This window comes from Mustela lutreola, chromosome 5 (genome assembly GCF_030435805.1).
Source record: "Mustela lutreola isolate mMusLut2 chromosome 5, mMusLut2.pri, whole genome shotgun sequence".
Lineage (NCBI taxonomy): Eukaryota > Metazoa > Chordata > Mammalia > Carnivora > Mustelidae > Mustela > Mustela lutreola.
In genome coordinates, this window is record NC_081294.1 from 126,720,035 (window position 1) to 126,737,276 (window position 17,242).

Sequence of the window (17,242 nt, forward strand, 5' to 3'; positions counted from 1 at the left end):
GTGGGTTTATAGAGAGCAGTTAATGAAATTTGAATACCTTACCCATTCCAGATACAGTTTGGAATGATCAAGATATCCTACATATGCCATTGATTATATATTGTGTTTCTTAAAGAGACGTTCTCATTTTGGATTAATTTTCCTGTGGCCCTGATATTTAATTTAGTAAAACTGGAATTTAAGTCTACATAGACTTAACTTGAGGGCGTGACAATTTTTAAAAATTTTTTTTAAAAAATTTTTTTAGCGGCACCTGGGTGGCTCAGTTGGTTAAGTGCCTGCATTCAGCTCAGGACATGATCCCAGAGTCCTGGAGTCGAGTACAGCATGGGGCTCCCTGCTCAGAGGGGAGCCTGCTTCTCCCTCTGCCTGCCACTCCACCTCCTTGTGCTCAGTCACTCTCTTTCTGTCTCTGACAAATGAATAAATAAAATCTTCTAGAAAATTTTTTTACACAAAAAAAGAAATGAGTTGTCAGTTCTGATCTTCCCTGAGTAACCTTGGATTTTAAATAGCCTTTAACGGATACAACTAGAGGGTACTTGAACAGTCAATCATGCTTTATTTGGATAATGCAAAATGACAGGTTAGCATTTTTCAGTGCTTGGCATAGTCTGAAAATATTCATGCCGTCTGAATTGTTTCCCCATGGATTAGAGGTGAAAAGGCTCTAAAGCAGAGGTCCAAGAATCCAGAATAGTTTTCTTTTGAAAAGTTAATTCTCATCATTTTTACTACAAATACTAAGAAACCACAAGGGAGCTATGTGAATCTTTTCACGATTAATTGGCTTAATCTGGAGGAGCCTTAAGGAGAAGCTGCTAGAATTTTAAGACCAAGAGACTCAGTTGATGAGGCCTGAAGTTACAACAGCCGTTGATCAAGGGTTACATTGCTTCCTAGCCTTAGGACTTTTCTTATTAATAAGAATAGTAAAGGGCACCTGGGTGGCTCAGTTGATTGAGAGACTGCCTTCGACTCTGGTCATGATTCCTGGAGTCGCAGGATCGAGTCCCACATCAGGGTTCCAGCTCTGCGGGGAGTCCGCTTCTCTCTCTGACCTTCTTCCCTCTCATGCTTTCTCTCACTGTCTCAAATAAATAAATAAAATCTTAAAAAAAAAAAAAAGAATAGTAAAGATCTTCCTTATTTTATAAGACTCTTTAGAAAACCAAAATACCATCCTTATCCCTTTGGTCTTTGTTTGTTTGTTTGTTTTTTAAGCAATGTCTATATCCAATGTGGGCATCAGCCTACAACCCCAAGATCAAGAGTTGCTTACTTGATCGACTGAGCCAGCCAGTCGTCCCTCCTGTGGACATTTTGTGTGGAGAAAATACGATTTTTTTTTTTTTTTTAATTTAAAAGGGAAGATAGAAATCCGACAATGAAAAGGTGCAGGGACTTTATTCAAATGCTCTTTGCCACTCTGTTGTATTTTTCCATTGTATTATCCATTCCAGAAGCCATTTCTCTTAATCTCTTATTTTTCCTCTTCTCATCGTCTCATATACTAAGTTTTAGGATTAGTTTCAATATCCTAGTGCTTTCCAGCGAGTCCATCTTTACTCAGTCTTGAGTTTAATAAATTTCTTTTTTTTTTTCTTAAAGATTTTATTTATTTAAGAGACAGAGATCACAGGTAGGCAGGGAGGCAGGCGGTGGGGGGGGGGGGAGCAGACTCCCTGCTGAGCAGAGAGCCTGAGGCGGGGCTTGATCCCAGACCCTGAGATCATGACTTGAGCCTAAGACAGAGGCTTAACCCACTGAGTCACTTAGGAGTCCTGAGTTTAATAAATTTCTTAAAAATTATAAAACAGGATTTGAAAAATCAAGGTTTGCTTTTGGAGCTCTTTTACCAGAGCTGATGAGAAAATAAAATGTAAGATTGTTGTCTCTTTGCGAATAAGTGAGAACAATTACCTAGAATTTGATTTTAGAATTGTATACACACATTGCAACTTAGTTCAGATATTATAGTCATGTAGTCATCGAAGTTTATCTTCACAGAATATCATTTTCTGCCCATAAATCAATCTCATATATTGAGATAGAAGGAAGTGTGACAGGCAGAGCTTTGAATCATGGCTTGACTATGTGACCTTTGGAAGTTAAACTCTCTGTACTTATTCAGCTGTAAAGCATAACCTATTTGCAATGTTCTTATGAAAGCTGATTTCTACAAACTAGCAGGCAAGTCATAATTCAGATTTATCGTTATTTAAATATTTTAGTTAAAACTTCTTGAGGAAGTTTTCAAAAAAAAATTTATTATACTTGACAGAACAATAACATTTCGGGCCAATCCAAATCTTTGTATATGAAAAGTTAAAAACTTACTTGGAAGTTAACGCCGCCAAACATTTCTTGAATATTTACTAAATGCCAGGCAGGGTTGCAGGTGCTGGGAGTTTATTGGCCACAAAGTATGCACAGTCTGGTCGGAAAGGAGATCCGTAAGCTGATGCTTAAGATGGGCGCTATAGTTAAGGAGTGGAAGTTGGCCTAGATAAGGAACAGAGAAGGCTTCCCTCAGGAGGAAGTCTGAAGGGAATTTTTTTTTTTTTAAATGATTTTATTTATTTATTTGACAGACAGAGATCACAAGTAGGCAGAGAGGCAGGCGGGGTGGGGGTGGGGGGTGGGAAACAGGCTCCCTGCTGAGCAGAGAGCCTGATGCAGGGCTCCATCCCAGGACCCTGGAATCATGACCTGAGCTGAAGGCAGAGGCTTTAACCCACTGAGCCACCCAGGCGCCCCCTGAAGGGAATCTTGAAGGAGAAAATAAATACAGGTGTGTCAGGCAGAGATTTGGGGAAGGGGTTTTCCAGGCAAAGGGAATAGTATGGAAGAGAGACTTTGAAAACTGGCAGAAATTTGGCATGACTAAAATGGAACTTTTTTTTTTTTCTGAGATATAAAAGTTCCCAGATAATGAAAAGCCTCATGTGTTATGCTATAATGTTTGGGTTTTATTTTCTTGTTATTTTTGCGAAGAGTTGCAAAGGTTTTGTGCCAGCAAAATGACCTAATCAAGTTTGTAGCTTAGAAAAACTTACTAAAGCAGTTTTCTCTGTTATATTTCATTCTGGTTCCTTCTAGTCATACACTGAATTGACTTCCATATCAGAGGAAACAATTATCTTGTTTAACCTAAGACTGTCATCACAATGATGGGAGGCACTTTTGTATATTTATGATCTTTGTTGAAAGCTATGAAAATTGCCACCCAGATCTTTAAATTTTAGTAGCTCACAGTAGTGAGATACAAAGTTCATCACATCTGACAATCCCATCTCTTAAACTCGAAGAGTATGAGGCCAAGGAGGGAAACTGTTTGGGGCACTGTCCAATATCCTAAGACTTGTGGCACAGGGGGCACAAGGGTGTCGGACATTTGTTCCAACGCACCCATCTCACGTGATAATGGTCCTTCGTCGTTAAAAGTATATTGTTCTTGACCGTGAACACTAAGAAACCACTGGCTGATGTGTTTTACATCGCACCTTACCCAACTTCTTTCTACATCCTGACTGATAGAAGCAAAAGCATTTGCTAAACAGAACCTTATGGGAACCTCCTGGTTCGCTGGGTAACAGGTGTCTGTCCTAACTGCCTAGTCTCCCACCCATTTCTGGCCTTAAGCGGGAAACATGTTAGGAGTTCCTGCCTCTGAGTTTGAAGGTACGTTTTACCAGTGATTTTATTGTCTGTGACCTGGATGTTGGACAGGTTCTAGCCTCAGTTCCTACCCTGTTAAGAAAGCTACCACAGCCTGCCTTCAGTTTTCTCCCAGGCCATGGGCATTGCCCACTTTCTCCTGTGTGAGCCAGCCTTCTGCCCAAGAAGCTGTATTTGTCCTTGTCTTTGATAGCCCTCGAACCTCTCAAGTCTCTCTAAACCCTTGACTCGGACACTGCTTGGTGTCAATTTCACAAAACACAGAGCTAGAAAGGCAACATAAAAACATCACCGAGGGGCACCTGGGTGGCCTCTGCCTACAGCTCAGGTCATGATTCCGGGGTCCTAGGATCGAGCCCCACATCAGGCTCTCTGCTCAGCAGGGAGCCTGGTTCCCTCTCTCTCTCTGCCTGCCTCTCTGCCTACTTGTGATCTCTGTCTGTCAAATAAATAAATAAAATCTTAAGAAAACATCACCAAATGATGTTTTGAACAAATCCAATTCTAGAAGAGAAAAAACTAAGAGATATAGTGTCATGGAAAAAAAAAAAGAAGAAGAAATGTGGACATGTGTGCCTTGGACTCAGGAAGCTTACCATTCATGAATTTGGTTGGACCAACATGAACTCTAGCGTGTCAGTCAGCGTAGGGGGAGCCACAAGCACATGGCCACCACAGCCTGAGCGAGAAGCTTTGCACACAGGCCTGTGAGAGTTTGCAGACATGCCCATGACCCGCAGCGGCTGACTAGAGGTGCAGGGATTCAACTCCACATGGATCTTTCTGCCCGGGCTCCTTTCGCTGAGCAGCCCTGCTTCTCAATAATGAATCTCTAGATGAAGTGAATGCCTTGTTAAAGAATGCATTACCCTGGTAGAGTGCTTTGAGGTTTGTAAAGTGCTTTCACTTATATCTAATTTGATTTACAGAATGACTGTGAGGTAAGTATAACTAAACCCTGTTTTATAAAAGAGAGAAAACTGAGGCTCAGTAGACTGAGTGACTTGCCCGGCATGAAACAACCTCTCAACAGCACAGCCGGTATTCATACGCTTGAAGTCCTAGATTTAACACCAAGAACCCCTTACGTGGGATACACTTGTGTGGTTCCCCAGGCTGATGGTAAGTATTGTGCTCCACCAAGTGTGGATGTGGCCAAATATTTAGTGAAAATGCTGATCCCCCAAGGGGAAATGTGAATGGCATGTCTTTCAGTCCACCTCCAAATTAACACCGTGTGGACACTGGTTTCCACGCGCTGTCTGCGCAATGCTTACCTTCCTCCCTGATTTTACCGAGTACGTTCCACATAGGAACAGACCAAATTGCAAACTGTATATCTGCCTCACAGGATCGTTTCACATCGGGCAACGCACAGACACACCTCCCTCTTTATTTACTTTTTTCAGATATTAAATTATTCTTGGCTCTAGTCTTTGTCAGGATCTTAAAGCTGGTATGACGGCAATCATGATATTTTATGTATTTTACTTTGTTTTCAAATCTCTTCCCTTAGCCTCTCCTCCCTATGGTGAATGATTAATGTGTTTTGCTATTTGGATCTTCGTTTATGGCTGCATTTTTTTTTTTTCCTTCAGGTATTGTGATGAAGGAACCTGTACAGATAAAGCCAATATTCTATATGCCTGGGCAAGAAATGCTCCCCCTACCAGACTCCCCAAAGGTATATCTGAGGCCTCTTGCATCGCCTTCCCTAAAGCTGTTTAATTTCTGACTCTAGAGTACTTTTTATCATGTCCTTTCCACAGTTGTCAACAGTGTTCCATTTTGCAATTCCACACTGAAAAATTGCCAGTATTACCTGCATTGTACTGAGAAGGTTTCATTTAGGTAGTTCCTCTTTTTTCTGCCTCTCTTTGGTAAGTAACCTGACCATTCAATAGTTCAGGTAGAAGCAGAGAGTACCCAAGAAGTATACCTCACACTACCTTCAGCCTACGGCACATTGATTCATGATGGCAGGAGCATTTCATGAGCCAAGAGAGCTAAGAATTAAATAAATTGCTGTTTCAGCAAACAGATTTTTTTTTTTTTTTAATAGTCTTGGAACCTGGATATTTAATGCAATGTCAAACCTCAGCTGGCTTTCTGACTTCACTCTGAACTGTTCACAACTTCCAATGTGTGAATGAATTACCAGGCTCTCTTTTATTACTGTGATGTTTCTTAGTATCAAGGGAATGTGCAGTTCTGTAACAGAATAGGTCTGCCATGGTTCAGGGATGGTGTCTTGGGATACACGTGTCCCTCTCTTGCCTCCCCAGCTTTGCCAGCTCTAATTGATGTCTGTTTTGCTTTGCTTCAAATGAGTTTCTGGATCCTCTCAATAGTTTACCAGGCAGCTGCTACCAAACAAAATCGGAAACTAATGGGGGCTGAGGAAAGGCTGTTATAGACTTGCTGACATTTTTAATGTTAGCATTGAACCATTAGTTGAGCAGAAAGAAAAAAATTTTCCTCGCCTATAAATATTTTCTCTGTTGATTTTTTTTTTTAAAGCTTCCTAGCAAACTCTATTAATAGTACAACTCTTAGGAACCCTTCAGATTCCAAGAACCTATTGACACACTGGACTTTGCAATCTCACTGATAACTGATTTCCTCAATAACATTTTTGCAGATACCAGTTTTCATATGCGAATGAAAGCATTTCCCCTGAGGTGCTCTTAAGAAGTCTGTTTTCTGGGACGCCGGGGTGGCTCAGTGGGTTAAGCAGCTGCCTTCAGCTCAGGTCATGATCCCAGCGTCCTGGGATCAAGTCCCACATCGGGCTCCTGGCTCCGCAGGGAGCCTGCTTCTCCGTCTGACTCAGCCTTCCACTCTGCCTGCCTGTGCTCGCTCTCGCTTGCTCTCTCTGACAAATAAATAAAATCTTTAAAAAAAAAAAAAAGAAGTCTGTTTTCTATATTCAATCAAAAAATAAAAATGAATGAAAACAAAACGAAAGAATGGATTTATGTATATCTGTTATATAATCACCTAGAGTAGCATTTTGTTTTGTTCTATTTTTTTTCAGAATGAGTGAATTCTCCTCTTAAAGTATATATGATTACTTTGGTTCTGAAATGGGAAGTATGAATAGAATTCTATCAGAGCTTTGAGAAGGAATGATAGATTATATTAGAAATGTTCAGGGATTACCTAGTTCATTTTCTCATATAACATAATTTCTTATGTTATATGCTATTTTATTTTCCTTTGGATTTCATAGATCAGCAACCTGAGATTAGCTCCATTTTAGACTTTGATTTCTAAAATATTAATTCATCTTCTTTCTAAACCTTTAGGTGTTGGATTCAGAGTTGGAGGAGAAACTGGAAGTAAATACTTTGTACTGCAAGTACACTATGGGGATATTAGTGCTTTCAGAGGTAAGTTTTGAAATGCTGGAACTAAGCACAACTTTAAATACTATAAATATATGAAATATATATAAAAATGTAAAATGTACCTACCGACTCTTGACCACACATTCTGCCCACTGGGAAACAACTGCTTTTGTTCCCTTTAACTTGGGACTACCAAAGAAACGACGTTTATTTTGAAAAGTGTATTCTCTTATCCTACTGTGCGCCTTTCTCTTAGGCTGACTTCAGGGTTCTTTCGCTTTCCAGTGTATTGTCTTATCTACCCTCTCCTATTAGGGGATTCCTTCCAACGACGAATGTTAGCAGACTAGGGATTTCGCCATTTATTTCTACTACTATAGGCAAGCCACTGGAAGAGCCCACATGTCTTGCAGTACCAGGAAAGTTCCCCAACACTCAGGTTTGTGTCAGTGCTTTATCTGTGATCTACACTTGTCTCTTCATGACCTCGTCCATCGTCTGCTGCCCTGACGCACAGACCCCACCTACTCGTTTGACACCTGCTAAGGTGTCATTGGTCTACCCATGATGACAATGCCCTTTATTTTTTATTTTTTATTGAAGTATAATTGACATACAATACCTTATTCATTTCAGGTGGACATCATAGTGATTCAGTATTTTTATACATTATGAAATGATCCCCATGATGTCTAATTACCATCTGTCAGCATACAAAGTTACTACAATATTATTGACTATATTCCCTATGCTGTACATTAATCCCTGTGACTTTATTTTATAACGGGAAGTTTGTACTATGTACTCTATTAAATCCTCCTTTTCTTATTATAGAATCATTAACATGAGGAAGGGGCCCTGTTCCCAAGGCAACCGAGACTGGTACTTCTTCCTTCTGCTGCATTTAGTCAAATTCCAACTGCCTTCCAGGTTCACACTTTAGTGTTCACGGGAGTGTAAATATTAAGCAATCTTCTCCTTGGCTTATCAGCTTTTCCACTATGTCTTGCTGACTTATACATATTGCCCCGAGTTCTCTAATTTAACATTATATTTCTCCTAACTAACCTCATACATTTTCCTCTCCAGACACATTAGCTTCCTCTCCGGCAACTAAGTCTTGAAGTACATGTCCATCTCGGTCCATGAGGTATCCTTGGGGACCTTTGCTGAGAGTGCCTCCTGTGGTCGTGGTTTCCATAGATTCTCAGTATTCAGGACTGGGATAGTAAATACAGTCTTTCTCTGGAAAAAGATAGTAGGAAGGATAATTTTATATGATTGAAAAATTATCATTAGCACTGCAATCAGATATATTATCAGCTAAACAAGCTCCTAGGGACCAGCCCATGAAGCTAACTTCCAAATAAAGCTTGTTTTTATATTAAAAATACACTTTGAGTTATAGTATACAAATAGCTTTCCATTTTTGGAACAGAGACTTAAAACTTAAGTTGTTAACTGTAGTGTTGAGATAGGGTTTTGTTGAAAACAATGGAATAAATGTTTGTGTTTGAGGAATAAACAGAAGTGATCTGTTCTAAAAAGTTACCATGGGGGCGCCTGGGTGGCTCAGTGGATTAAGCCGCTGCCTTCGGCTCAGGTCATGATCTCAGTGTCCTGGGATCGAGCCCCACATCGGGCTCTCTGCTCAGCAGGGAGCCTGTTTCCCACTCTGTCTCTGCCTGCCTCTCTGCCTGCTTGTCATCTCTCTCTGTCAAATAAAATAAATAAAATCTATTTAAAAAAAAAAATAAATAAAAAAAATAAAAAAATAAAAAAAAAAAATAAAAAGTTACCATGTTGGTATCAGCGGAACAGGGAGAGAGTCAGGCACTGCTGACTTCCAAATATTGATCAAGACTGTAATTTTCCCAAGAAGGCAAGGAAGGCTTTCCCTGCCCACCACAACTAAAGTAGCTGGCCATACCCACACACATTCCCTAGCCCCACTTTCTGTCCCTCTGTGGAGCTCTGGACTTCACTTTTCGGCCACATTCCTCCTAGCTTTGTAATATGTCCTAACAGGTAGCACACTGATACCCTAGGGAAGACGGATGATAGAGACTAGTTTTAAAATATATTACTGTCCTAATTTATTTTATTACTGGTGAGGAATTAGTTTTGTTTTGTAATTTATGTTTAATCTAGGGATAATTTAAAAGTTCTGAGATTTGATAGGTAAATACACAGTTATTCTTTAAGAGACTGATGAGGAATTTTTATACAGATTTTTCATTTTTCACTTTTTTGGGAACCATTTTTCTAAAAGAAGGTGTATATGAGGTATGAGTTAGAAGGATTACTGGTACTATAATTCATGAACCTTACTGAAACATAACAAAAATATAAACAAAAAATTTCAGCCATGTAATCTTTTCAGTAATCTTAGATAAGATCTTATGCCTTAAGCTATATGTGACTTAGAAAATTAAAAAACGCATGGGAAGATATCAAATCTCACTAAAACTAGAGAGCATTTTATATTTATTAAATCAGGGGTGAGTGGAAATGGAATTATGGAAGTAGGACTATCAGGGTTTGAATTAATCTGGTACAGTTTGGGAAGCTTTTTAAATTAGTGCAGTGTTTTGAAAAGCAACTTTGTCATATTATATGGATTTTATATAGAACATTAAAATCTTACTGAAGGCTTTTATCCTAAAGAAAGAGTTGTTGTTTTTAAATGAGCTACCTACCCATGGTTGTTTATGCCCCATTAACTATTAATATGAAAAACTGGAACTTTAACAAAGGTCCCTAATAGGGGACTAGTTAAATAAATGGTATAATAGCAAATCATAAAAATTTATATAGACTATATAATAACAAATCATGAAACTGTATGTATGCGTGCTTGTTTCCAAGTATTAGAAAGAACAAGGAAAAGAAAGAAAATAGTCAATAAGCAGGAAAGTCAGAATTGTGTGATTCCTTTTCTTCCTTTAAAATGTTAAAACCATTATCTTGATGTTTTCAATTTGAACTTAGTGTTCAAACTTTTGATGATATTTTTAAGTATAGAAATTAAATATCAGAAGCAGACTAACTGGAGAAGGAAGTTGCTACACTACTGAAAAGTAGGGAAATACTTGTCTTAAGGGTGTAAGTATTTATCCTTATGGGGAGTATATATCCTTACGTGAGAAATCTAGTACTTTTCTTTAATAAAACGCCAACAGTGAAGAAAAATCTTTTAAAATTTTTTGGAATGTGATAAAGTATCAGAAGCCAGACTGAGTGTGTCTTGGACTGTGATATCTATTAGTAGGAAAAAATTGAGAGTGATTTTAGGGAGTTCTGTGGGATTACATGAAATCTTTGTTTCAGTTTGGTCTTTGTTTGTTTTGGAAATTGCACAGAATGTGAAGCTGTAAAAGTGTCGTTTCGAAAGAGCCATCTTTATTAAATGCCACATCAGGCACAGTGTCAGACCCTTGCTGGGTCTGGGTATCCTAACCTTCCTGTCCACAGGAAGTTGAGTATAGGTTAGCAGGAGAGACAAGCACAGAATCTGCATTTCTAGACAATACTAAAAATTTATACCAGCTCCGGGGGCTGTGGAGAGGAGGAGCGTGCAGGTTTGCTGGGAAGGGAAGGGAGGTGTCTAGAAAAGGCTTCTTGGCAGATGGAAACAGAGCAAGGATATTTGAATGGTGATCAGGAACCCCCAGGTAGGCAGGGGCAGGGGGAAGCCTCGTTCCAGATGGGTAAAAGCATGTGTCTGCGGGGCGCCTGGGTGGCTCAGTGGGTTAAGCCGCTGCCTTCAGCTCAGGTCATGATGTCAGGGTCCTGGGATCGAGTCCCACGTCGGGCTCTCTGCTCGGCAGGGAGCCTGCTTCCCTCTCTCTCTCTCTCTGCCTGCCTCTCCATCTACTTGTGATCTCTCTCTGTCAAATAAATAAATAAAATCTTTAAAAAAAAAAAAAAAAGCATGTGTCTAGACACAGGGGAGTGAAATGCCTCATGTCCACAAGGAACTTTTGGTAATTTGGTGCTACTGGGGTGTGAAATGCAGAGAGAAGTGGCAAGAGATGAGAACATTGGTGAAGGGTGGGGTTGGACAGTACCCAGCTTTGCTAGGACTTCATTCTGCAAAGTACTCAGAGCATTTATTAGCCAAGCAGTAACCTCGGCTTCAGTTCTAAGCTTGACCATGTGGGAAATCACTAACCTTATGTATGAAGAAAAGATCGGGACTTTAGCATGCCAGTGTGACCCAGGACTGAGGCTCCAGGAAGCCAGAATGAATTCTTTTTTAATTGTATACTTCCTAGATTTTTATAAAATAATATTCCACAGAAAAAATAATGCAATATGATTAGAAATGATTGTCCCAGGGATCCTGACCAGCTCGGTTAATGGAGCATAAGACTGTTGATCTTCGGGTTGTGAGTTCAAGCCCTATGTTGGGTGTAGCGATTGCTTAAAAATAAGATTAAAAAAAAAAAAAAAAAAGAAATGAATATCCCAAATAAACAATAACATTGTGCCAGAGGTTAGGTGATCTGACTCTAAAAGACCAGATGGCCTGGCAAAGGTAGTTTCTAGTTCTGTTACCCTCACAAAGTTTCTAGACCTCTCTGCCCTCCTCCTCACCTATAAAATGGGATCATAATGGTTCATAGAAAGGTACCTGCTAAGTACTCAGTAAATGTTAACTGGTATCATTATTGTCCCTATAAAAGGCTTCAAGGTGACATAAATTGCCCTAAATCCAACCTTTTGGTCGTAGTTGCTCCTAATATAAAGAGTGCGCTGGTTACTTTTCCAGGATGTTAAAATTTCTTGTTAGATTTAGACACAGAGTTGTTCATAGCTGTCACGTTGTGACTAGAACTTTCTTAGTTAAGCTGCTTACTGTTCTCCACAACAGATTTTTTTTGTTCGTTGTTCATTTATAAGAAGATAAACTACAAGACTGTCCCTTCCCCCAAGGAAATTAGAATAATAGGAACTAGAGATTCTTCCTGGTCCTTTTTTATTTATTTATTTTTTTTTTCCCAACACAAGTTTTTTCAATAGAGTCTTGTTCCAAAGAGAAAATTCTCCTGAGCTTGTTACAGAAATTTGCCACATTTCTTCTGGGTGTTTTCGCTTATGGGAATCTTTAGAAAACTGGCCTCTCCTTTGCAGAGTTACTGATTTTAGATTCTTGGTCTTCAGCATTAACTCAGTTCTCCATTTGGGAAACCCATTTACTCACTAACTGAAGTTGGAACAGGTATCCTTAAAAATGGTGGAAAGGACCTGTGCCCAAGTCATCAGCATCTTTGGGTTGACAGAATTTCCAAGCTGTAAACTATGTATTCTCCTTCAGCTCTTGTTGCTTACAGGAAAAGTAGCAGGTATTGTCAGGGATACAGACCCTCTCCCCGTGTCACCAGGACTGTCACCAAGTGCCTGGACTTGGTGACCTTCGGATTTGATTTCTTCTCACCTTCTTTGTTTATGCCAGCCTATGATCCGTTAGGTGTAGCTTCTGAACAGCTTCCTTCCAGGGAGGTGGGCGTTACTAGACACAGGGTGTGAGTTCAAGTGCGTACACCCCACACTCACCCATATAGGCATGGGAGGTTCCTGGCTCACCACTGCTGTAGGGACTGTAAGGATGAGCACGAGAGAGTGGAAACAATGGCAGGCAGAAGGGAACACAGAAAGCTCTGGAGGCATTCTAATTCCACTGTGACTTCTGCCGCGTCTCTGCCTCTTAACGAGACTACTGCCAGGAAGCTAGCTATTGCAAAAAGCTTTGAAATTGTGAGCCCAGGAAAATCCCTTGCTAATGCATTTTTTAACAAGATGGAAGATAGATCAGTGGCAGGGCAGCTGCACTTAAAATTACTTCATTCCAGTATAAAGCAGACCACTCTGACTTTAGTGGAAGCATGAGAGTGCTCTTGACTCCCTGATACCTGATTGCGGAGAGAGCGGAGATGGGGGGAAATTGCGGGGAAGGTCATGGCCCACCGCTTCCTCTGGTGTTTTCTCTAAACCCCTCCCAGCAGCTTCCTCCTGCATGCTCTCTAGGAAGATACATCTCATGTGCTTTTACTCCTCTGCAAAGTGAGGGTTACTGTGGGTGGCATGTTTAAATCCATGTATTTTCTAACATTCTGGATTACTTTACATATTTAAGAACCTCCTCTGAATCTCCCTGATATGAGGAAGTGGAGATGCAACATGGGGGGTTTGGGGGGCCGGAAAAGAATCAATGAAACAAGATGGGATCGGGAGGGAGACAAACCATAAGAGACTCTTAATCTCACAAATCAAACTGAGGGTTGCCAGGGGGAGAGGGGTAGGGAGAGGGTGGTTGGGTTATGGACATTGGGGAGGGTATGTGCTATGGTGAGTGCTGTGAAATGTGTAAGCCTGACGATTCACAGACCTGTACCCGTGGGGCTAATAATACATTATATGTTAATTAAAAAAATAAATTAAAAAAAAAAAAAAGGAAGAACCTCTTCTGAAATTGCACATGTGGACAGTGTTACTGTTCCCCTGCCTCAGGGAGCTGCCTAAAAGCCATGAGCCTCTCTATGTGGACAGAGAGACCTAGACATCACATTACTAGCACACAGCCTTGCCTTCCCCGAATAGGACCCTGATGTGCACCTAGTCCAACAAGCCTAATCCCCTTCCACAATATAGGAGCTTAGGGGCACCTGGGTGGCTCAGTTGGTTAAGCATCTGCCTTTTGAATCCTGTTATGATCTCAGGGTCCTGAGATCCAGCCCCAGGTCAGGCTCCCTCCTCAGTGGGGAGTCTGCTTTTCCCTCTTCCACTGCCCCCCTACCCCATTCATGCTGTGCTCTCTCTCAAATAAGTAAAATCTTTAATATATATATATATATATACATATATGTATATATATATACACATATATATATATGGTTAGTATGAGGTTAGTTCTCACCATGGTCTTTCTTTCCAGGGTTCTCAACGCAGGGACAGCAGCCCTGCTTAAAGAGACATATCCTCAACACATACAGAAATGTGGTTCCAGGAAGGGTACACTTTACATCATTTCCCTCTTTTCTCCCAAGACTTGATACCCATGCCACTCTTCAAGTCTCCTTTCTTCCCTCTCTGACTCCAATTTTTTATTTCTTTATTATTTTTGATATCAGGCCACAAAGTTACTCAAGTGCTGTGGGATAGATGTGGCTTGGAAGTAAGAACTTTAAATCTGATAGAAAGGAATTGGTACACATAAATCATTATATCACCTTTGGGAGTCTGGGACACCATCCCTAATCATATATGCTTGTATTCCTATAGAAAAATGTTCAAATAGTTACTCTACAAGGGATAAATGAAGACCATAAATAGCATCACATCCGTTTAGACCAAATTTTGCTGCCAAACACTATTTTAAAAAAAAAACCTTAGGATTCCAGAGCTTTTCAGACTTTAGAATTGCAAATACTTCTATTAGAACAAAGAAACCTATTCTCTAACACTTGAGTTCTCAGTTAAAATAAAAACAAGGGTGTGAGGACTCTGGATATATCTGAATACTTTCCCATTAAAATAAACCCCCCCCCCAAACTTTACTTTTCATCTTTTGGAAAATACAGAAAAACCTTAAAAAAAAAAAAACACACACAGTAAAAAAAAAAAATCACTCACCACACCTTACGATTCAAAAACCTGTAATATGAGGTGACAGTTACACATCTCAATGTGCTAAAAACCAAAGACTTACACACTTTAAAGGGGTAAATTGTATGTTATGTGAATTACACCTCAGTGAAACTGCTGAAGAAAATCTATATAGATTACATGTGTATGATACCCTTTTCATTTCTATCCCCCTCTGTCCCTGGACTCCTACCTCCAGGTAACTATCATTTATATCTGCCTACTTTTCACATGCTTATCCTAACTAACCTCTCTGTATAAACACAGAAACCCCAGATGTGTATCTATGCACTTTTTCTTTTGGGGGCAAAAATCAGACCTCTCTCTTCACAGAGCTGCATCTGCTGTTGTCTTTAATTTAACGATGTACCCTGGGTATATTTCTAAGGCAGACCATGTAAAGCTCTTCCATTATTTATAATAGCTGCCTAGTATTCTGTTGTGCAGATATACTAAAATTTATATATCCCGTTCCCTACTCAAAAGACATTTAAGTTCTGAGCTTTTTGCTATCATGAGTGATGCCGCAGTGAACTTTAATGTAAGCAGTGTTTTAAGTAACGATGTGTTGCTCCTGCAGGGTAGATTTCTAGAAATGGGGTTTTTGGGTCGTGTGGTGTTAAAGCCTTAACAGATTCCACCAAATTACCCAACAAAACAGTTTTTCCCATTTACAATCCAAGCGAACGAGCGAGCCTCATATCCTTACCTCCACTAGATGTTTTCACACTTGAAAAATTTTGCCCATTGTTTACTTAAATAAACAGCTTCTCTTATTATTTCATTAAAAGGATTGGAATTAGCTGGAGGGTCTTAATAGAATTACCTCTAAAGTACATACTCTTTTTCCTAAATCCTGAGAAGTCAGGGTTTCTCAGAATTTAATCTAAGGAATACCTGAGCCAGAATCTCCTAGGGGTGCTTTTTGAAGTGAAAATTCCTGGTTCCAACCAGGTACTGAGTCAGATGCACAAAAAGTAGAGGTGAGGCGCTGGTGGGTTAGAGCAGGCTCATGCTGACGCACAGGACCCAGGTGTTAATTTTCGGATGTTTTTTGAGTTGTCTGCTGATTATAACCATCCCTAAAAATGAAGGCAGTAGTTACTCAAAAATTATCACTTCCTAATTATTTTACTACATCTTATTAATTCTGCTCTTGGGCATAATTAAGCCATTATTTCTCTTGCATCCACAGAGTGGGAATATTCTAAAATAGTGTTTAACCGCTCATCTCTCCCTAGCCCAGGGTTCCGCAATGTCCCATCCATGGCTTGGAATCAACCACAGGTTGTTTAGATTTAAGAAAACAATGGAGGGATACCTGGGTGGTGCCGTCCTTTAAGCTTCTGACTGTTGGTTGCAGCTCAGCTTGTGATCTCAGGGTTGTGAGATCAAGCTCCCAGCATGGGCTCCACACTCAGCATGGAGTCCACTTGAGATTTTCTCTCTCCCTCCCCTGCTCTTCTCACTTGTTCTCTCTCTCTCTCACTTCTCTCTCACTTCTCACTTGTTCTCTCTCTCTCTCTCTCTCTCTCCCTCTAAAATAAATAAATAAATCTTTTTAAAGAGAGAGAGAGAAAATTATGGAAAAAGTGTTAGGCAGATTATTGTGAATAGTCTAAAAATTTGAGGAAATATCTTTACAATATTAGAACTCTTAACCAGTGCAGCAAAGACTTTGCCCACTTTATTGACAAGCAGATGCATTGACAACATGTATCTTTGTTGTTTCAATAAATGAGAACATCAGCATACATTCTTTTTTTAAATTTTTTTTTAAAGATTTTATTTATTTATTTGACAGAGAGAGATCACAAGTAGGCAGAGAGGCAGGCGGAGAGAAAGGGGGTAAGCAGGTTCCCCGCTGAGCAGAGAGCCCGATGCGAGGCTCAATCCCAGGACCCTGGGATCATGACCTGAGCTGAAGGCAGAGGCTTTAACCCACTGAGCCACCCAGGCACCCCATCAGCAAACATTCTTGTCTGAATTACTCACTCATCCATTAAAACCATCCATTGGCTATGGAAAAGTTCAGGAAAAAACTAAGGAAAGAATTCTGTGACCTTGAACTGGTAATAGGGAATTTACAGCAAAGAATAGTATATATTTTATTATTTATTATGTGCTACACATCATATATATTAATGAAAACTATATTAAATCCATATGTACACACATGTGAATATTTTTCCCCAGAGACAATATGTTACTAGTGTATCAGTAAGCCCAGAATTCTGATTTAATGAGTTGCCCAGTTTATTTTGATGCGAACTAAAGTTTAAAAACTGAGGCTCAGATTTTCTTCTAAGAATTGAAGTTACTTCTACATTTTTCCCCCTATACTACGGGTGTGTCAGGGCAATCTCCTGGGGCTTGGGACATGAGTAGAATAATTTGCACTTACCAAAATAAATATAATTAAATCTCAATTCTCTTAAGAAAGGGGAAGCTTTGAAAGAAGAAAATGCATTTAATTACTGCCTGGTATTCTAGCACTTTCTTGATTTCACTTAGAAATTTGAAGAAGAGTTTATTCTTAACTTTTTCATAAAATCTGGTGTTTG

The 17,242-nt window shown here is 39.8% G+C and overlaps 1 protein-coding gene across 20 annotated transcripts in view; it reads left to right on the forward strand.

Annotated features, from left to right (window-relative positions):
* The window catches only part of PAM (peptidylglycine alpha-amidating monooxygenase), a 155,155-nt gene that overhangs the window by 55,763 nt on the left and 82,150 nt on the right, over positions 1–17,242 (forward strand). For all 20 annotated transcript variants that reach the window (XM_059175563.1, XM_059175564.1, XM_059175565.1 and 17 more), the window contains exons 5-6: positions 5,280–5,365; positions 6,990–7,073. In XM_059175563.1, coding sequence (XP_059031546.1) covers positions 5,280–5,365; positions 6,990–7,073 — 170 coding nt within the window. The remainder of the gene's footprint in view (positions 1–5,279; positions 5,366–6,989; positions 7,074–17,242) is intronic.